The sequence below is a fragment of the Struthio camelus genome, chromosome Z (assembly GCF_040807025.1).
Source record: "Struthio camelus isolate bStrCam1 chromosome Z, bStrCam1.hap1, whole genome shotgun sequence".
Lineage (NCBI taxonomy): Eukaryota > Metazoa > Chordata > Aves > Struthioniformes > Struthionidae > Struthio > Struthio camelus.
In genome coordinates this window covers 63,173,480-63,195,086 of record NC_090982.1, presented here as the reverse complement: position 1 = coordinate 63,195,086, position 21,607 = coordinate 63,173,480, and the positions used below count along the sequence as shown (strand labels likewise).

Sequence of the window (21,607 nt, the reverse complement as noted above, 5' to 3'; positions counted from 1 at the left end):
TGTAAAGCAGATTTTGATACCTTCGTGCAGTCCTGATGTTTTGCTACACATAGGAAGATCTGTTTTTCAAGTCATTGTGTTTTTTTAGCAAGGCTCATATGAGAGCATTGTAGCCACTAGCGTACTAGGTATTTTGGTTAAATCTCGCATAGTGACATTTTCATTTTGGTACAAAGACGAACTACATGCACTGGGACTCTTCCTTTTCCTTAATGAAAGCCCTCATAGTTAAGACAGAGGTAAATCCTCACAGAAGAGACATCCAGCAGTGAGAGAGCGACAATCAGGTGGGTAACTAGTCTTGAGCTCTCTCCTTCCAGGCTAGGCACAGCAGGGTGCTGAAGCAGCTTAGGGCGATCAGGAGTTGAGGTTTCTGCTCCTGCCCTTACTGCAGCGCATTTTCCCTCCCAAGTTCTGCAGCAGAGCAGCTGTCGAGAGGATCCCAGTGTTATCTGTGCGCCGGCTGGGGACACTTAAGCCCATTAGTGGCTGATTCCAGACTCCCTTCATTCTGGAAGACACTTATCAAACTTGCTGTATGATTTTTCTACTATGTCCTAACTAATGTGGACAAATAAGCAGATGCACTGTGAATTTTTTTTTTTTCCAGGCAAGAAAATCAATCTAGGAGAAACCTGAAGGAAAAAAGTAAAAATGTTTATGATGAATGATTAAATACAGCTGAATGTGAGTTAACTAAATAAGGACTCAAAAGTGGATGCAAACATTCCTAAGTATTTGAAAAGTGCAAGTATAAACAGTAGGTGGAGATATGCAAATGTTTTGCAATCAGTATATACCTAGCTAGCAGTAGTGCGTGGAAACAAAGGATGTAGAATGACTACAAGAATTAAAATTGAGAACAAAGTCTTATGTGAAATAAACCTTTCACAACAAAAATGGTAGTATAGCTCGAAGTTTAGATAGACACTGCATAGCGTGTACTAGGGAACAATCAGTGAAGGGTGGATGGATGAGGAAGAATCTTCTCATGGGGAGGGGACCTGTTATGAGTGAGTAATGAATGATCATTACAGCCATTACTAAATGTGTTGCATTTGGGGTTAAAACTGATCGTTTGGTGTTAAACTGTCTTCTTTTGTTTTTATTTTTAGGCCTCTTCCTTATCTTAGGCTTGATACTTTACCCTGCAGGCTGGGGATGCCAGAAAGCAATAAGCTATTGTGGACATTATGCTTCTGCTTACAAACTAGGAGACTGCTCGTTGGGCTGGGCTTTCTACACAGCTATCGGTGGCACTGTTCTGACATTCATCTGTGCGGTCTTCTCGGCGCAAGCTGAAATTGCCACATCCAGTGACAAAGTACAAGAAGAAATAGAAGAAGGGAAAAACCTTATCTGCCTCCTCTAACTACAGTGGGAAAAATACCAGTGCCTGGATCTTAATCTGCTGCTCAGTGACTTGATAAGCAGATTCACTTGCCTGTTTCCACCACTTGTGTGATTGAGCCCCATGCATTCCAGCCTTGAACTACTGAAACAGTCTTTCTTCCTTGCTGGGCAATGAGGATCAGAGAAAGGATCCCAAGAAAACAGAATGTAAATACTTGGGAATTTTTTAGTTTCATTATATTATCAGGACTAAGTGGAATATATTAATCAGATGAGGGGGATGAGGAAACATTTGTATATAGCAGGAATGTTGTTATATAACTGACAAAATCTGACTGACCGATTGCCTTACCCATCTTGGTCACTCTGAAAAATTTGGATTTAAAATAATAAAAGCCAGCACGTTTTCCTTATACTAAAAAAAGGAGAAGCCTATTTTGATTAGGTTTTGTTTCCAAGGGCTACCCTCACCTGTGAATATTTCACCACCACCTGGTTTGGTACTGTACTTTTTATTGAGGTGCTTTTTTGATACTGAACTTCCTTAAAGTACAGTGCCTTCTTGAATAATAAGTATATAATGAAGAGAGAAAAGTTGACATGATGCAGTTTCTACCTACCTTTAAGGAGGAGCTGAAGTTGAATCTCTGCCATATTTCTTTGTCTTGAACCTTACAATGCAAAATATGTGCCACTTGTTACTTAGCAGGTAAAATATTTTGGTCTCATTGAACAGGCAGAGAAGCTGTTGTTAGACTGGCTTACACCTGTGTCTGATTAAAAACTGGTAGAATTATTATTTTGCCCAATATGTGCTAAAAGATTTATACAGCAATTGTGCCTTTGTTAGAAACTCCTGGAATCCCAAGCAGATCACTCCACAGCACAGCTGGGCATTATCTTTTGCATGCCAAGAGTTGGGGCTGGACTTTTTAGCCTCCTCTACAAATGTAGATCACATGTTGGACTTTTAACAGTATTATTCTTTCTTTTGCCAGTGAAACCTCATTCCTAGTCTACAGACCAATATCTCTACTGTCCTGGAGCCAGCGGAGTGTTTAATACATTTACATCTTTCAGGAAGCCACGCCAAAGTCTAAAAGGCTAGGAAGATCTTTTCCCTTTTTTTAACCACATGTGGTATGGACCATTTTCCAACTAAATCAGCAGAAATAAAACAGAGCTGGCCACAATGACATTCCTTTCTCAAAGGCAGGCAGTTCTATTACTTGTAGCGTCTCATCACTTACTTACTAGCACTACTTCTGAAAACAAATTTAAAAGGTAATAATAAAAGCAATGATGCAACTGTGGTATGGAAGCACAGGGGAGAATTCATCTGACAAGTAATTCTAATGAAATATTAAGTGCATCTTAGACTCTTCTTAGTTCTCAGTAACATTTAACCCTACCGGATGACAGTGCTGCCTTTTCATCTGGTCACTGCATAATATGGAACAGGTATTCTGGTTTATGCCTGGTAAGTCTGTTAACGTGTGCCATTAGCTATTCACTGTTGTTATGGTACAGGTAGATAGCAAGCCACTCCCAATACAAGACTTTTTCAGCAGTCGCTGCTGCTAGCCAAGGGCTGGGCTTGAGCCTGTGCGCACACAAGCCGTCACCGCCCCACGGATGGCTGTTGCGTGCACGGATGCCGCCTCTGCCAGCGCTGCTCCCAGCCTGTGTGCACCCACGCGCTCTCACGCCAGCTGCTGGAGGCACGGGGAGACGGTTGGTGAGCCACTACTCAAAAACTAAGGTCAACCTCTGGCAATACTAAAAAGGTATTGTTTTAATCTCTTCTTGTGTTAACCTGTTTCTCTAGCCCACTTTCACCATATTTTAGATTTTAAAATGGGTAATTGACTTCATTTCAAATATTTAATTTAAAAAAAAAAAACCCTCAAAATTGTGGTCTGGAACCAATTATATGCCAAAATAGCTGCACAAAGCCAGATTTATTTTAACAAACCAAAACCACTAGCACAAAGTGGCATACGAATACTAATAAATAAAAGCCAGCATATCCTGTCCATACCTGTGCTTTACTTACTGTTTTGGTGGGTTTTTTTTTTTTTTTTCTTCCCTATACACAGAAACGTCCCTCTGGAAGGACATGGTATTTTTATAAAGCTCTGGTAGTTGTACAAAGCCCAGCCCTGCCGCACGGGGCTTTGACGCCTTGCAGCATTGCTGCGGAGCCCCCTGCTGGAGTGCGCTGCCGCGGCTGGCACGCACCCAGCTGTGCACCCATGGGTGCTGGCACTGGAAAAGCGCAGCTAGGAGGAACGAGAGTAGCATAAAATTGGGTAAAAAAATTAATCAGAAAATAGCTTTATTGTTTTAGCTTTTCTGAGGTGGGTAGCAATTCAATTGCAATGTTGCTACTGCCATCAAATTTTGACACTATATTAGTGTGACAAATGCTGCTTTGGCTTGACCACTTGATTAGTCAGAATAAGGTCAGTTTTTCCAGAAAGTATAGAGGGCATATACTGCTTTCACTTAAAAGTAAACAAAGAACAATGCTCTCTATATATGTGTGTGTATATATATATAAATATATATATATATATAATTTAATTAATTAATATTACTATTACTAGCTGACCTCTGCTATGATCTCCAGAGCGCTTAAAAATTTTAATATTGAAGTTTTTAAATACAAAGGAAGTATTGTCAGTGGACCATTTTACTGTTGTTTGCATTTGTAACCAAGAAAAAACACAGCTTTTCTGCTTGTTGCTGGTATACTATCAATCAAACTACTCTGCAGCAGCATTAATCAGCTAAGTTGCAAGAATATCCATGCTTATCACCTAGCACAGATAGAAGACAGGCTGGAAAGAAATGCAGAAACAAATCAGAATTTCTTTTCTCAGGGTTCTGTTTTTCTAGCAAGTGATAAGATGGTATGTATATATTGCAGATTTTTCTGGATGAGGTTTTTTTCAGGTGTATGGTGCACTCATTTAATCTGACAGCTTTTCAGAGTTGTTCCTGAAATTCACCTCAGCAGTAGCTTTCAAAGATGTTTGGCCAAAAAAAAAAAAAAAAAAAAAAAGCTTAAAGCTAATTTAATTAATGTCATGATGAGGCTGTGGAGTGTAACTGCTTCTTAATGTACATGCACTGCATAGGATCTAGAAAAATTTGCTGTGGATTCCTTAAAACCTGTGTGCCAATTAGTTCAGTTTTAACTTTGACTTTTTTTTTTTTTTTGGTATTGAAGAAGTCTTCAGATATCTGTGGTTTGAGCGCCTCTGTAAACTTATATTCTGTAAAGTACCGTAGACCTTTTTTAAAAAAGTGTAGCATATTTAAATATATATATATATAAAAAAATATATACACAACCTTGTGTGAGATGTGCAATAACAGGATTTTTTTTTTTCTTTTTTTTAGTTTTTGGGTTTAAACAAGATATTTGAAAAGGGACTTCCCAGGGAAGGCCTGGCTGGGGTTCTGGCGATGTGGACAAATTAAGCCTAGAACAATGTAATAGAATCTCTGGTTTAGAAAATGAATGCAACAACAGTGACAGTAGCTTAAAGATTTAACTAAAAATCTCTTCTAGACTGATTTGAAATCCTCCTATCTAAATAATACAGAGAGTTCAAATGTGAATCTGTATCCATCTCAGGCAATTTACAATCTAAAAGCTGAAAAGGCTCAGCAAGGTGTTTTAATGTGCTTTTGGCACTGCAAAATACATTGCAACTGAGCTATTTCTGGTTTGTCTATATCATCTTTGTATCTGTTTTATTCAATAAAATTAACATTCTTTCTGGATGCTGAGATTTTTTTCAGCTAAATCATTTCAGTTTTGCATTACTATCCCACATCAGAATATCTCACTTCTTAGTGGTAAAGGGAGAGTTCCAAGTTTTCCTTGGAAGCAGTGGGCCCTGAAGCCTACCACAAGGAACCATCACGGAAAGGACAGAGCCCAACAAAGGTCAAGCGCAGCAGCAGCAGCGTGTATACCACAGCCATTTTTTAAAAAAGAAAAGCTGTGGCAATCCAGCTGGACTAGATTTTGAGCCATGGTTTATTTGTGGTACTGATGTTGTGTTCTTGAGTCACCACTATGTACATTTGTTAGCATGAATGATGTACCTAATGTTTTTTAATCAAAAATTTCAATTAAAATGTGAGTTTTCAAACTTTAACAGAAGTCTGACTACCTTAATTCAACTATATTAGGTACGCTGAGCCTGAGCAAGGTGTTTACATTGCAGCATTATAGCAATTGGGAGCCAAAGGATTTTTTTTTTTTTTTAGTTTGTGAGCTTTCCAAAGGACTTTACTAATTATTGCCGCTTATTGATCAAAGTATGTTATCTGAAATTGTAGCTACGGGTTCGACAATAGTTGTTTGTTTGTTTTAAAAAAGACTTTCTTAATAAATATACATCTGACTTAAATGCTTTTCATTTTTAAATAAAGCACTGCAGCTCCTTTTGATGAAAAGAAGGCGGCAGAAAGTTTTAAAACAAAAATGCCTTAATCACACAAATTTTTGAAATGGTATTTGTCAGAGAATGTGTATTATTTCTCACCTACCACTTGAAAAGCACTAGACAGAGAGATTAGATATTTTTTCCTAAGTAAATCTACGGCAGAACCAGGAGCAGGGTTTTAGTAGTGTAAAAAAAAAGTCAGGATGTCTGTCTTATCAGCTAATATTAAGTCACTATGGTTCTCTTCTCCTAATTTTATTAATTCTATTAATTTTACATGTAACTAATTGCATTTAAATTTAATGTAGCTTTTGACAATTGCTAAACTTCCAAGAATGAGATCTTGGTCAAAAGCTGGAATGGTTTTCTCGACTCCTAGAAACGTACACTCCAGAACAAATTACAGTACAGTTGCCACTCAGCAGGTCACCACATCAGTCACCAGTATAGATTTCAAAGCAGGTATATCTACAGTGGTTATTCTACCAATTCAAAATACTGCTGAAAGAAATTTCAAAGTACTTGTTTGTATAATTAAAAATATTGCCTCCGGTTTTCAAAAAGGCTAATGGAGATGGAAACTGGGGACTCAGCACTTAATTCTCTAAACAACATGTTAATTATTACAGATTTCTGTGCTCTAGTGGCTTCCTCCCTCAGCTCCAGCTAGGTTTAGAAGAGTGATGCAATAAGGTTACTATATGTTCATAACGTCAGAAGAGTAGGCATATAAAGACATTGTCTTGCTCCTGTGATTCACTGAGAGCTTGGTTTTTTTACTGCTTGATTTGCAGTATCTTTAGAGAAGTGAAATTCAGAGAAATCTCCATACCAGGCGAGTAGAAAGCAATGTCTCTTAACCAGCTTTAAGTATCTCAAATGCAGCAAGATCAGCAATTCAGTCTAATTGAGAAAAGTAACAAATCAAAACTTAATCACATTGTTCTGACCACTTCCACTTGCTTTCTCACCTTAGACAAAAGAAATATCACCCCACTACCCAATACAGCTTATCCATTTTTTTCCTCTAAAACATCAAAAATACACACGTAGCAAAGGCAGCAGCCCTGCCCTGCCCTGGGCGCTTCGGCACGCGTGCGACGCCTGGAACTCGGACAACAGATGCCCGTTTCCTTTACGGTGGGAAAGCTATCGATCAGCAGCACTGGCAGCTGGAGCAGCGGCAGGGCACCTGGTGCCTCAGGTGGTCAGAGGCAGCGCTTTGCCAAAATGGGGCCCGTCTCTGGCCAGTAGCTCACCCAGCTCTAACTGCGTAGGTGTGCAAAGCAGAACAGGTGAGCAAATGGTCCCAGGTAACTGGACTCTAAACTCGGCTGCACTTTGCAGTCCTACATTAGCCCCATTCCAAGCGCACTGCCAGTAACGAATACACCTGCCAACTTCAGCATCGAAAAATTAAGTAAGTTTTTGCAATTTCCCATCTCAGCAGCTGAACGCTTCCCTGCCTGAACCACGGGTACAAACGAGCAGAGAGCAGGCCTTCCCAACACTTTGTATAAGCCCTCCTATGTGTTAAAAAGTGTTCTTTACCTGTTAGTAGCATAACGGCACTGAAGTAGGACAGTATCTTTTGCACACATACATTACTCAGTCACATCCCCACACCAAGCGTATTAGGCAGGAAGCTAAAACCAAAAGCACTGGCGTTTGGTGCAATCACTATAATGCTTATTAGGAAGAGCACATTTTCGATAAGCAGCATGTGCATCCATTAAATAGCTGGGTGAGTCTTTTCCCCACCCCCAGACCAAAATGAACAGCAGCACAAGCTACAAGTTGCAATTCCATCAACACCTTTTTTTTTTTTTTTTTCCTTTTTTCTCTCAGCAGTGTGTGACATGGTTTCTAGTTTAATCCCAGCATAAAGCTAAATTCGTATGATGCTACTGAGGTAAGAAATCTGTACCATTTTTTTGCAAATCTTTTTGATTTTTCTACACCTCAGAATAAAAGCTATTTGCAGACATAAAATTGGTTTGTGGGAAAAAAACTGCACACTAATTCTAAACCTAAAACACATTTATTTTAGTTATCATCTGATCCATTGTACCTTATTGCTGATTCATAACCAGAATGCATGTGCTAGACACGTGACTGTTTTGCCTAACAGAAATATCTTTCCAGAAGTACCACTGAATATTTTAACCACATTTATGTCCCCTGTACTTTCTCTGTGTGTCTTGTTTACTTTCCTGATTTCGTGCTTACAACTTTTTGAGGTAAGCTAGTAGAGTAATCTCCAGAAAGCAGCACATAAACTGTGTAGTAATTCTAATTGTAAGGCATGAAGGGTAAGTTTATCATGCTACCCAACTGCGCTCACCATTTACCAGAAAGTTCAAGACCTGTTTCTTTAGTCTGCTGCCCCTGCCACCCTGGATTTGTAAATCACAAAGAAAGAAACAGAGAAAGTTGATGTGTGAGCGCACACAAAACCCACATCTGCTAGCTCCCAAAACAATCCTGACCACACAACAGAGCAGTATTTTCTGTATTGTGCGTTTGCAAACATAACTACACTGCAGTGGTCTATATGAACTGTTAAATTACCCATTTCATCCTTCAAAGAAAACCTGGTAATGAATTCAGTACTTGCCAACAGGTGTTACAGTTGATATTATATGAAAAAAAATCAACAGGCAGTGATAGTACCTGAACAGAAAGAGCAAAACACAGCAGTGATACAGAAGTGTCAATTCAGTAAGCAAACAGAAATGAGGAAAATGAACAGTACCAAACCAATGCTGTTTTCAGCAATTTCATTTTACTTTGAATAATGTCTTAGGATTCACTTCATATCTGTAGAACTTCATTCAGTAACGACAGAACACGTTTAGATTGTAACCCTCTAACTTTACAGTACAAGTAAGTAAGCAGGCTGCAGGTTCTTAGGGGTTTTCTCGATAATATCTGGGTAGACTAATTCCCATTACCCTCATGTATGATTTTGATAGTGGACATTTTACTTTCCCATTTCAGCAGCATTACAGAATTTATATACAGGATTTAAAAAAAAACAAGTGAGACTTTTACATAGATCAGCCCTCCTGCACGTAATCTTGACCTATTAAAAAAAACACTCTATACCGTTGAAAACTATACAGAGCAAACATCCAGGAAAAAAGTCTTTTTTTTATTCTATGACACTGTGTTAATACAATAAATATACAAAACTTCTGAACTACTCAGACATGCAACAGAGGGACAGAATGAGTGCGTTTGTACAGAACCAGGACGTTCACCAGGATGGCAGAGCATTGTTAGTAATTTACAAAATATACAAACATCCCTCAGATAAATAAAACCAACTCCTAAACTACAGATAAATGACTACTGACATTCCAGTGTTTAAACTTCATAATCTGTACTCAATTTGCCACAATACTACAAAATGACAACTTAAGTGGGCGCCACAGTCTGCTTAACTAATAAGAGACCGTAAAGTCTAGCTTTAGTTAAGTACAAAATATTTTAACAAACATCAGCCTTCTGTTATCAAAGCTAAACTCAAACTTCTCCCTCCCTCCCTCCCTCTGGAGCTGCAAGTGTCAGAGATTTTTCATTTAAACTAACTACATAGTTAAATTTGAATTTCACTTACGAGGTTTACATCTGTACACTCACTTCATGACATTACAAATCAACACTCCCTATACACTGAACATTAAATGTTTTCTCAACATTTAAACATTTGGGAAAAAATTCCACCTGTCAATTTCAGGTTTTATTTGTTAATGTCTTCTCTATATTCCATATTACTATGCATATTGCATATTACTATGCAATCTTCAATTTATATTTAATTGCAAGGATGATGTCCATATATGTCTTCATATCCGAGAGAGGGAAAGAGAGAGGGAGGGAGGGACAGGCAGAGGGGGACAGGCAGGGCGGGGGAGAGGGGAGATGCTTATATTTAGATTCAAAAGCAATTCTTAGTAGGGTTCCTAGATGCAACATTCAAGTCAGTTTTAAAATATTCAGAAAAGTACGATGCAGCTGCTAGAAGTGTAATGCCTGCTCTCAGTAGAAAATTGTTACTTTTGCCTGGAAAGCTTTTAATAATATTCTACACAAATTCAAGTTCAATGCCAGCACGTCCACTAGCATAAAATTTTAGAGTCCCTATTACACGGAATATTTGAATTAATTTCATGACATGAAGAATATTTAGAAGCATGTATACTCATGAATATCAACTGCAGCATAGGTGAACCTACTGTATTTATTCTAATACAGGTAAGATTTAAAGAAGATAGTAAATAAAGGATACTAATAGGGACTTTATGCTAACAGTATTATACTGATCCAGGGATTAAGTTACAGGTTTTATTTTTTGCAATGCTCTTATGTTATTACCAATACACTGTAGTGAAAAAGGATTACTCTACGAAAGTCAATCCACACGCAGAACATGGAGATGCCTCAGGATTTTAAAACTCAGTCTTGCTAAACATGATTCACACTAAGAATACACTTCATCTGCAGTGTATACTTAAACAGGCTGTGGGATGTGGTCCTTCTTGTCACCATTTTCTAAAATGGACTTTAAAAAACAGCCTAAGATATTGTGCATAATATTCATCAGTCAATCCAAGAGTATGAAATGGTATTCAATGGAGAGAAACATCATTTTATCGTTAGACTTGATTAAATACTGGAATATTATGATGGCACATACCATTATGGATTGTTCAGCTGCAGAGCTCCAATTTAACCCCTTAGGCATCCAGTTCAATAAATTAACATTTAATTTTGTAAAAGAAAAAGATTTTCTCACTTTTCCAACTCAATATAGCTAAAATGCTTTTTTTTTTCCAGCTTACATCAAATCACAGAGAAGGCTGAGTTATGTTAAAATGAATTCAAGTATCTGTTAAATGTCATTGTTTAAAAAGTTTGATCTGAGACAACAGTCTTGTTAGAAAATTAAATACTGTATGTTTGGATTTTTGGACAAGCAGTAAACAGAGTGACTGACAAGGCTAGAGATTTAGTACCACTGTTAAACACAAATCTACACTTAAAAAAACCAAAAACCCCAAGCACAACAAAAATACCACTGCATGTAAAAGTGGGGAGGGGGGCAAGAAACTAGTGTTCTAAAGGTCAATATTGGTTTCTTTTCCAGCAGAATGATTACCCCAAGACATGAATACTGAAATTAAAAATAGCAAATATATAATCACTTACCTCTCTGATCAAAACCATCAGTTAACTTCCCTAAGCTGTACACTGCAAGACACATTCTATTACAGAGAATGTTTATGCACCACAGTCATTTCTCACAGGTAGAGAATACTCCATGATAATAGATACAAACAAACCTTATAAAGTGGCGCAGGTAAATTCTGGACCAAAACACTATTTAAACATGATCAAATAACTCAAAGGTATTCATGCAAACTTACAGGTTTATATCAAAAGACTTATCCTAAAAAAACAGGAGAAGAATTTATAGTATCTACCCTACTTGTATCTGTCCTCTAGCGGCTGCTGAAATTGCAAAAGCAGCAGCCAAACCTAACCTTCTACAGCTCTTTGTCTACCCTACTTCTCATAGTAGAAATAGGGTAACAAGGTCTTATAAACAAAAATAATTGATCCAAAGTGCTTTCTTGAAGTTAAAAAAAAACAAAACCAAAAAAACCCAGGGTGAACTACTATAAAACCTCCAAATCCCTAATATATTTATTTGATCATAAAGTACCATAAGTCATTCTCAGGCCAATTGTTGAAATTATTCATCCTTCATAAAATACGGTTTTATTTTCTAGAATGCAACATTTTAAAGAGGGGCAAAGAACGGTTATCTTTTTAAAAATAAATACATTTATAATAGAATAAAACAAACATTTCCCATTTTACCCATGCACAGCTGAAGAACAGACAAACATGCTGTGTGTATTTTGATCTAGGCTTTTAGGGAATATAGTAAGTGACTGGAAAATAAAAGTACAGTCAAAGAGAACCGTAATAACTTTTTATATTTCTCTACATTCGGTTACCCTTGAACGCATTCTGAGCTGCGCTGGTTGCTGCTGTTGACGCGGCATTTGCTGCAGCAGTTTGTACAGTTTTGTTGGACATCACTCCTGTTGCAAACTCCTGCTGCGCTTTCTCAAAACTAGCACCAGTCGTGCGGTAGAGACCATGCACCTAGGGAGGTGGGAAAGCAAGGAGAAAAGCGTATGAGGCCTTCCATTTCTTGGCAGAGCAAGAACAAAGTCTCCAAACAAAGCAGAACCGTGTGGCGGGGAAACCTGGTTTGCTCGTCTGCTTGGGAGGATCAGGAAATGAGTAAATGGCTTTTTTTTCCTACAAACCCTACAGCTTTGATTCGCCTGCGGCAGGCGCAGCTTTGCTGTAGCAGTACCTGCATTTTTGTGCAAGTTAGGAGTTCTCACAGGTCTTTCCAGAAATGGGTGTGGTACCTCCCGCCTGACACCACGTACTTCAACACACAAACAGGCAGCAGCAGCCTGAGCATAGCACAGAGCCATAGACGCTTGCAAAAGCTTTTTCTGTCTCAATTTGTATACAACTTGGCCTACTAATTGAAGAGTTAGTAAGTGCATGTTAAAAGAAATGGCAGGCAGCAAAACCAAAAAATTAATTTTTGAATCCACTGTGTCAATAATATTCTGGTAAATTTTTTCTATACTAATTCTTTAGACACATTTTAAGGTCTGTAAGATTTACATGTCTACAAGAACCTATTAAGCTAAGCTATGACTGAATATTAAAATGGATAAAATGTCCTAATAATATAGATACATATCTGCTAAACTACTGTGATGACCAATAGCTCTGCATAATAGCAGAGATATAAACAATATGTTTTACAAACTTTTTAAACAGTATGGCTTATAATATCTAGTACAGTAAAAAGCAAATCCTCAGTAACTTCTAATTATCTCAGTATTAAAATTAAAATGCTATCTCTGATCTGTAGTCAATTAAATAGCTGACAATAAAACTGTAAATAACATTGCAAAGACATTTTCATTCAAGTGTAGCAAGAAAACTAATGTTGTAACTTATTTCTTTTTTTTTATAAATGTGACTGTTTCTCATCCATAAAGATACACCTGGTCATATCTGAGTATGCAAGTTTTCCAAAAAAAATCCAAATGTGTGTCATAGAAAGAGTATGTGAAAAAATGTTCCACCATATATTTTTCTCATTTGTTTCGTTCTTCTGCACCTGAGTATTCACACAGAAAGCAAATAAGGAGACAGAAGATCTCCAGGCTATACTTAAAATTTCAGGCGAAGTTTAACTTACAAATCAGGTAGAATTATTAGAATTGTCAGCAGATGATCATAGGAATTCCCAGTTACATTTAATCAAACCAATATCAAAAAGTTACTAGCATGTTAGTATCTAAACTTAGGCCTTCTGGTTGGAAATTCACAAAAAGGAAGCAAGGGGAAAAAAGCATCCTCCTCTGAAGTTCTATGCTATGCAATCACTACCTGACAACAAAATGTTAAATAATACAAGCAGAGAAATAAACATGCATTTCCCAGGTGCCAGGCATCTCCATTTTCTGTTGCTCTTCATGGGAATGATTTTGATAAGAGCTGAAACTTAGCAATCATTTGAATTAGGCTGTGCTTCACTCAGCCTGAGGAATTGCTACAGACTTGAAAATTACAACCTGGGTATTTAGTAGCTTATGCATTCTCCTGTACTTTCAATGTGGACTTACCTCCCAACTTCTCTTGCTCTATGCTACTCTTTCACATTTCAATTTGCAGAAAGTAAGTGCATTGTAAACACAGTGTTTCTGTCCATGACAGTACAAGCAAAAATGTAATTGCTATAAAAGCATAGTTGTTAATAAGTAAGGCAGAGCTGTGAAAGATTCCCAAGAATATCTTTTAATCCTCATTAGTTTGTGAGAGAGAACCTCTCTCAAGCAGGAAAGTACAATCCAGATCAAACATAGGAAACAAAAGTGTGAAATAATAGGTAACTTACCTTTTTAAACATAACTAATGAAATAACAGCAGATGCTGTGAAAAGTGCAGCTATGATTATCATCATAATGCCAACAGGGATACTCTTATTAAGACCAGTAAGAGATGAAATCCATCCACTGAAGGGGGAAAAAAAAAAAAAAAAAAAAAAGATAAGCTTTATCAGCATAGCACATGAACTGTTCAACCACAGGTATCCACCTCTAGAGAAGTTTTATAGCCTCCTTGTTCTGGTCAACGTTGAGTATTTTGGAAGAAAAAGTCATGGAAATTATAAATGAATACATTCCTGTTTTATAAAAGCTTTTTGAACGTTGATTCTATTTTCACAATGTATGCAGTGAAACTATAAGCCAAAGCTTGAGAAAGATGATTATCCTTGAGCAGAGTGGTGAAGAAATGAGGGACAGAAAGAGGGACAGAGCTGGGGGGGACAGGATACTGGTATAGCAGTCTCTACTTTAAACGTTCCCCAATTCTTAAAATTCTTAACACCAACATAAACTACAATACCAAACTTGAAACCACAAAAGCAGGAAATTAAATGTTACATTAGGAAAAACAAGACACTAAGAGGGAAAAGAGTCTTCTACAGAAAAGAGCAAAACATTTCTATAAACCCAAAGAACCTTAAAATTTTCTTCTTGCTGTTTCAAATTGCTTTGATACCCGCTATGTCCAACTGGATTCTACCACAAAGCTCCAAAATCCAAACTGTAATTAGCATCTTTGAATGATCTGCCTCCTTTTCCTACCCTTTCCCTAAGAATCTTGGAAAAGCACACTCCACATACTTGAAGAGTTGCTCCTCTAAAACTACCTTACTATTTTATTCATGTCAATCAAGAGGTATCTACTGAAAAGCAAAACACTGGATTTGACAGCAAAAATAGTAACAGAGGATTTTTCCTTACACTCCAGTTCTAAACCAATACTGTTTTGCCTGACTTGCATGCATCTGGAGGTTAGCTGCAAAAAACACTCATACACAGAAATGTCATTACCCAGCTACAGGACTGTTAGGCATAGCTCTCTGTACTACTAGTTGGGTATGTTCTTTTAGTTAATTCAAATTCATCGACTTCTTTGCAAGAGTGGTGACTATGATTCCAAACTACTAGCTTTTCCTTTTAAAATCTAAATATTAGACCTTGAGACTTCAAATAGAAACTGTATTTGAAGTAAAAGTAACTTACTACAGGTTGCTTTATGGAAAACAACTTTTAAACTTGTAAGCATCTAAAAGAAAAATCAACTATTGCAGAATAAGGAGGCGATTCGGACAAAGAGATTAGCTTTTCCAATATAGTAACTTAAATCAAAGATATACAACTATATTCAGCTGAATACAGTGTCCACTTGTTCTTCAAATTTTAGCCAGAAATCTCATTGGTAAGTATATTAATAATTATAATTACAAATAATTAATGACAGAATATACTCTTTATATATTATTCTATTACCACCGAAATTATTCTCATTTTCTCTTAGTTTTATTTATGCCTTTATTCTAAATATAGAGCAAATAACATCTCCACACACCATTGAAATAGAGGAGGTAACGTATAAAAGCCTAGTTCAAAGTAGCTTACATCAAAGGATAAAATTTTGACCAGTCTAACAACAGAAGTACTACACACTCTGGATACCTTTCATACACTTTTCTCAATTAATTAAGAACACTCTAAGAATGCTTTTTTGAATGCTAAATACAACAACTCCAGTGATACAAAATTTTATTGAAAAATAATCCCAAAGAGTCTATGCAGGTTCTGTATAAAATAAGAGGTTTTGTTTTGTTTTGTTTTGTTTTGATAGTACAATGCTACAGAAAGCAGAATACTCACCAGTTTCCCCACCTCTGGAATCCTGCAGCTTGAAGTACATGCACAGCAAACTGACAGATATATACAAAGAAGAACACAAAGAATCTGAATGAACTGTCACTCCTGAAAGAGGGGGGAAAAAAAAAGATTAAAGCCACAAGGAAATTAATGCCTTTTGACAAATACTGTAGTACCAAGGTAAAATACTCTTGTGGTAAGAACTAGAGGGAATACAGTTTAACTTATTGATGGTGACTTGAAATATCAGGCATTAATTCTGTGGTTTTGTAAAGTGTTTATTACAAGAGCTGCTTCTTCCATAATACAGTATTTTTGCCTCCTGCATCTCTAACAGAGGTGAGAAAAGCAACAATACACTGTTCCTTAGTATGCCTCATAATGTTTTGTTCCGAACATAGCCGGGCTTTATATGACTCACCATGTAAGTTTTGCTACAGTGCTTGAAGAACAGAAGTCTGCTCTATTTTCAGGCTGATGTTTACAGCACTGTCAGTGTGGCAGAAATTTTTTACTTGTGAAAAGAAATAAAATCTAATATGGAATTATTAAAACATAATGCAGATCAGAATACCGAAGCAGCTGTTCTTTAAAAGTAAAATATGCAAAATATGCTGGCTGTTTAAATTACTAAAATGCCAGCTTGACAGAGACTGGAAACCTTAAAGTCAGTCAGAATACCAAAAATAAATGCACAGGTGAAACTTGTAATAAAGACTTCAACTTATTATCAAAACTAATAATTACGTGATGTGCTTGCTGCCAGAGTTCTAAAGAAAGTAAAAATCACTGAATTAGTTAAGTCACAGATTAAGAAACTAGATCCAGATGTTGCCAGTAACAATGCTTTTTGCAGAAGAGGGTTTCTTAATTTCTATTTATTCAAACAGTTCAGTTCAATAACTGTTTCATTTTCAGCTGAGAAACTGAATGAAAGTTGAAAATGAAAGCTTTAGTTTCTTTTTCCAAACAATCAATATTCACTAAGAAAGGCTAACATCTGCTAGATGTAAAACCCTGGACGATAATGTAACACTGTGAACACCTCCTCCAACAAATCAGTTAATTTTGAAAAAAACATTATATATAAAAAAACACTATTAAAAGAGAACATGTAAGGTTTAAAATTAATTAATGAAAGCTACCACTTCAAAATGCTGGTGATTTTCTGTATTTTCTATTTATCTTAATTTGCACCCACACTGCGATATCATGAACAAATTTGTTCTAGTAAATGAAAAATATCCTTCTCATATTTTAGCCATAAGAATATAAGAATTTAGCACATGAAACTATAAATTATATAATTGGTCGAAGATGTGTAGGTATAGCAATATATTCTTGATCAGCAAAAAACCATCTGATTTAGCCTAAAAGTTATGCTCAACTGCAATGAATGACTATCAGTCTTTCTCAACAAAAATTAGTGTATTGAAACTGATTTTCCAATATCCTGAACTCACTTCAACATTAAAATAATTTTGCAAGAAATACTGCAGGAGTACAAGATTTTAGAATGTCTATATGCTAATTTTCACCAAAAAAGCTCAATTTAGCATGCAAACCAACCATAGTATTTTTAAACACAAAGATACTGCGCCTCAGGCGTGAGAAATGCAGATTGCTAAAAGCTACAGAAAATACTGGAGTTTGATAGCTATATACCTGCTCTACTTGTTCTTAAGAATCTCAGTCTATTGCAGTAACAGACGCTGTAGATTACTTAACAATGTAAAATTTTAAGTGCAGAGTTTTAGCAAGGTCATTCACCAAACCAAAAATGTAGTAATAAACCCTTAACTACTGACCTGCTCGGATTCTCGGTCTGATGAGATAGACATTTAATGAGAATTTCCATTAAAACCCTAATTAGCCCAATACAAAGTTAAGTATTTCCTAAAAATGTTATGTCAATAGCAGAAGCTATAAATATTTTAAATATTCTATGATATTCCTAAATGTTGCCATCTGTTTCAGACATGGCAATTGAACTAATAACAGATATACTACTTGTTTCTAATGAAATCATATTGAAGGATTGTCATAACGATAATTCTGTAAATTCTATTAGAAGAATAATGCGTTTCAGCAAGTGTGTGTATATATATGTATACATATATAAATATTTTTTAATATCTTAGGCCAAGCTGAAGTTGTTACCTGAAAGCTCCATAAAGTGGTCTGTACCAGCAGACAAAAGAACAAGGAGTAAAAAGCAAGAACCAGAGGATACTCAATCCAAAATCAACCCCTCGTGTCGGATCAACATAAAACCAGGCCAAACATCCAAAGATATTAAGAAACAGTGTCACTGTATGGACTGTAGAACCAAAACCAAAAAAGAGTCTTAATTACATTATGTTTATACAATAAATTATTTCAACTCTTAAAATAATACCCAAATAAATGGAGTATTGTAAACAAAACATAAGCATGCTAACAATTAATCAATACCCTCTTTGCAATAAGCCAATTGTTTTGTCACAGTTTTCTAACTCTCAGGTAAAGTCAGAATTCCTACGTAAAGTACTGAACAAGAAAATCCAATATATAACAGAAGTAATATGAGATACATGGTGAAGGAAAAAAAAACTTTTCATAAACATAAAACATTTTCAATCTCAGGGAGTCCCTAAGAGTGATTTCTAGCAAAGGCTTGATGCCTAGGGCATCAACAAGTTAAGACGACAATTAAAATAATGTAAAAGAGGTTTCCACAGCTGCAGTAACTGATATTTCTTCTGCAGCAAATACTGGACACAGATATTTGCACTTATTTAAATATTTTCCCTTTACAACCAGACAAGTAAATAAATGGAAGACCTCACAGCCCTTCTATTACAATATGTAACTATATGGGTTTTTTTAGAGAAAAGCTTACAAATGGAATAAAAGACACCATAAAATTATCACTGTACATGTTCTAATTTAAAAGGAAATATTTCAAAAATATCCTTTTGGATAAAAACTCTTTGTCTTACATGGAAAAAAGTAGAACTACTTAGTAACAGTGTTTCTGAGTAAAACAAAATCCATGAGGAGCTGTTCTAGAACCCTAAAATCATATGGCATATTCAAATATTTCTCAGATCAACAGTCTTTAAAATTTGCTTCTTCAGTACTCAGGTTCCAGATCAATACTGGCATTTTCTCACTGGCAGGTCATATTAGAGGTTATCAAGTTCTACTGAAGAAAATGCACTGGCATTATGACTTCACAATTAATTTCAAATAAATTGTTCTCTTAGCAATAGCAAGAAACATTGCAACTACTATTTTCATGCTATCTGGCACAGTGGTTAGTTCTGTCAGACACTTAAAAAGGATGAAAATGAATTTCTGTTTCAGTTCAGCAATACCTAGTGATTCAGGAGTGATTCTGCTGTCCCAAAGGACTGTTTCTGTCCTTGTGGACCAGGATAAAGTAAATTATTTATAGTTAAGAGTGCACAAGCAGTTCCTTGAACCAATGGTTATTTATTTATTTATTTAGAGTTCAGAGAAGCATCTTGGTCATTCAAACTTGTAAGTTCTCACAGCTCATCCTCCTCCTTACAGGTTTACTTATTTATCACTTCTCAGAGAAATATAAAGAAGCTAGGTAGCATAAAGAGTTCACAACAAAAAATAAAATAAAGTCTTAGCTCTGTATATACATTTAAATTCTCCCTTGTCCACACTGCTTTTACTAGAAAGGAAGAGTAACAGAAGAGCTGGTAAGTTTATATAACACACAAAGATTCTGAAAAAACTCTTCAAGGGTGGTTCTTCCCTCTCAACTAGTACTTAAATAAAACCTAAATCATCTTATTGGAAAAAAACCTTAAATCAAAATGCCCACATCTTTACATGAAAGGCTGAAGGAACTCAAAACACTTCTCCCTCAACGAAATCACATTCCGCTGTAAGAATCATCAGAAACAGAAAACTTTGTGCTTTTTAAATAAAGAGTGTTTAATATATTTAAATATTTTAGTATTGTTCCAAGAAGTTAGCAAAGCAACTCGATTTCAGAGATTTTGTGTGCGTGCATCACAAGTATAACACAGGGTACAAATCCAAATCCCTACCTTTCTTTGATAAATAAGAGAAAGTTTACTGAGTGGTACTTTTTTTTTCCCCCCTAGTCAATACTGGGAAAAAAAGGAAGACTCCATCGATTATTAGAAAGGTCCAGCTTCTGGTGGAATTTGAACTTTCAGATAGGATATACTCTTTACAATTTCAGTTCAGATAACAGGACAAGGTCTAAGAGAATAGGATCAGTGCAGAAGAAGGTTGAAACAACGTCACACATGCCACTGACACTTATTAGCGCAATAAAACTGGTAACATAGTGGTCTACTTCAGCACTTCACTGCTGTTACAAAGAATCTCAACTGCAAAAACTCACTAGCAGCAAACTACAGATGAAGACACAGAACTTCATTGACAGTTCTCCCCTTTCTCTTAACTCCTGCGTGCCAGAGAGGCACTCATTCTTTGAGCCACTGGATTCACTAAGTGACATATACAAACTTTCCCATTAAATGAAAAGACAGCTGTTTTATATTCAGGGTAACAGTTTTCTAAGTATCTTCCTCCTATTTGTCTCTTTGAATTCAACTGTGATAAAAGTTATTACAAGATAATGACTACCTGAGGGCTGAAACAAACCAAGGCTGTGGCAGAACTCTGTACCACAGAATAGCTAAATGACAATAACCTCAATGAACCAGCCCAGCTCGAGCAATGCAGTACTCAACGTAAAGAGACCTGAGAATGCCTTTTTCTAGTTCAGTTGACAAAGAAGGTGAGTTTAAAAAAGGTCACTCATGCCAGAATAAGAGCAAACAGTGAGAAATTATATTGGTTTAATGAAATATTCAGGCTCACAAATTCATTTTTATTAGTGTAACTTCATAGTATAGAAGAAGCCTACTTAGACACACAATCCTCACCTTAATTAACTATGTTTTAGCACCCATTATTGTCTGAAAGTGAATTTTAGATAAAGGTCACAAGTTGCAGTGATGCTGTCTATTTGACATCTACTTTATTTTGCAGTCCCATGTGGACTGCAAGAAACAGATTTTTGTAGCAAGGTTCATTTCAGTGATGTTTTATTGATGCTGTTTTGAGGAAACCAAAGTCCTCATTAGGATATGTTACACAAAGAACGAGCTTTCTCCCAGGAATCAGCTGGACTATTACAACCCTGCAGTGGAATGCCTCAACTGGAACAGAATGTCCATAAAAGAGAGAATTTTGCAGCCACGTGGCAACTGGTAAGTGAGCTAAAAGCTGGCAAAGTTTGATCACATACAACCTTGGATCATATCAGAGTGGCTTCAGTTAAAGTCTATCTTTTTTGCCTTGTCCGTTCTGCTCTTTTTAGCTTGCCTGAGAGATGCAAACATTCCTCTGTTGACAAAAGGATGCAGGAACACGCGTACAGTCTACCAAATATGTGAACTATTTCTTTTTTCTCTCTACTCAGTATATTAAGACAGCTGAAGTTAATTAGACAGTCCACACTGTCCAATTTTGAACGCTACACACTAAAAAACCCATAATAATATGGAAGGGATGAAATGATGAATCTACAAGACAGCAGCAAAACTATCAGAAGTCTAGAAAAGATGACGTACAAAGAAAGGCTGAGTGAACTACGATAATTTAGCTAAAAGAGGATGACTATGGGGAATAAACGTGTTCTCCGTAAAAACAATGGACAGAACAACAAAAATAAATTTCAGCACAGGAGAATTAAATTATATGCTAGGAAACATCTTCTAATGACAAGGATGGCAACATACTAGAATGGCCTGAATTTGGGTGGGGGGGGGAGTTTACAAGGTATCCCTCCTTGGAGGTCATCAAGATCAGGTAAAACAAACATTAGCACGGACTGACATAGGTGCTACTGATCATTTTCTCAGACAGAAGGATGGACGA

The 21,607-nt window shown here is 36.4% G+C and overlaps 2 protein-coding genes and 1 pseudogene across 7 annotated transcripts in view; 2 read left to right on the top strand and 1 right to left on the bottom strand.

Annotated features, from left to right (window-relative positions):
- LOC138064607 (LHFPL tetraspan subfamily member 2 protein) overlaps positions 1–4,842 on the top strand; it is a 129,027-nt gene extending 124,185 nt beyond the window's left edge. For all 6 annotated transcript variants that reach the window (XM_068928009.1, XM_068928006.1, XM_068928003.1 and 3 more), the window contains one exon: positions 1,116–4,842. In XM_068928009.1, the coding sequence (XP_068784110.1) occupies positions 1,116–1,372 (257 nt within the window). In that variant the 3' untranslated portion in view covers positions 1,373–4,842. The remainder of the gene's footprint in view (positions 1–1,115) is intronic.
- LOC138064809 (uncharacterized) lies at positions 1,423–5,783 on the top strand (annotated as a pseudogene).
- Positions 5,784–8,952: 3,169 nt separating this feature from the next.
- The window catches only part of LOC104152953 (secretory carrier-associated membrane protein 1), a 46,632-nt gene continuing 33,977 nt past the window's right edge, over positions 8,953–21,607 (bottom strand). Inside the window, exons 6-9 of the mRNA XM_068927988.1 lie at positions 17,831–17,990; positions 15,674–15,775; positions 13,828–13,945; positions 8,953–11,999 (exon numbers count right to left, since the gene is read on the bottom strand). Coding sequence (XP_068784089.1) covers positions 11,835–11,999; positions 13,828–13,945; positions 15,674–15,775; positions 17,831–17,990 — 545 coding nt within the window. The 3' untranslated portion in view covers positions 8,953–11,834. The remainder of the gene's footprint in view (positions 12,000–13,827; positions 13,946–15,673; positions 15,776–17,830; positions 17,991–21,607) is intronic.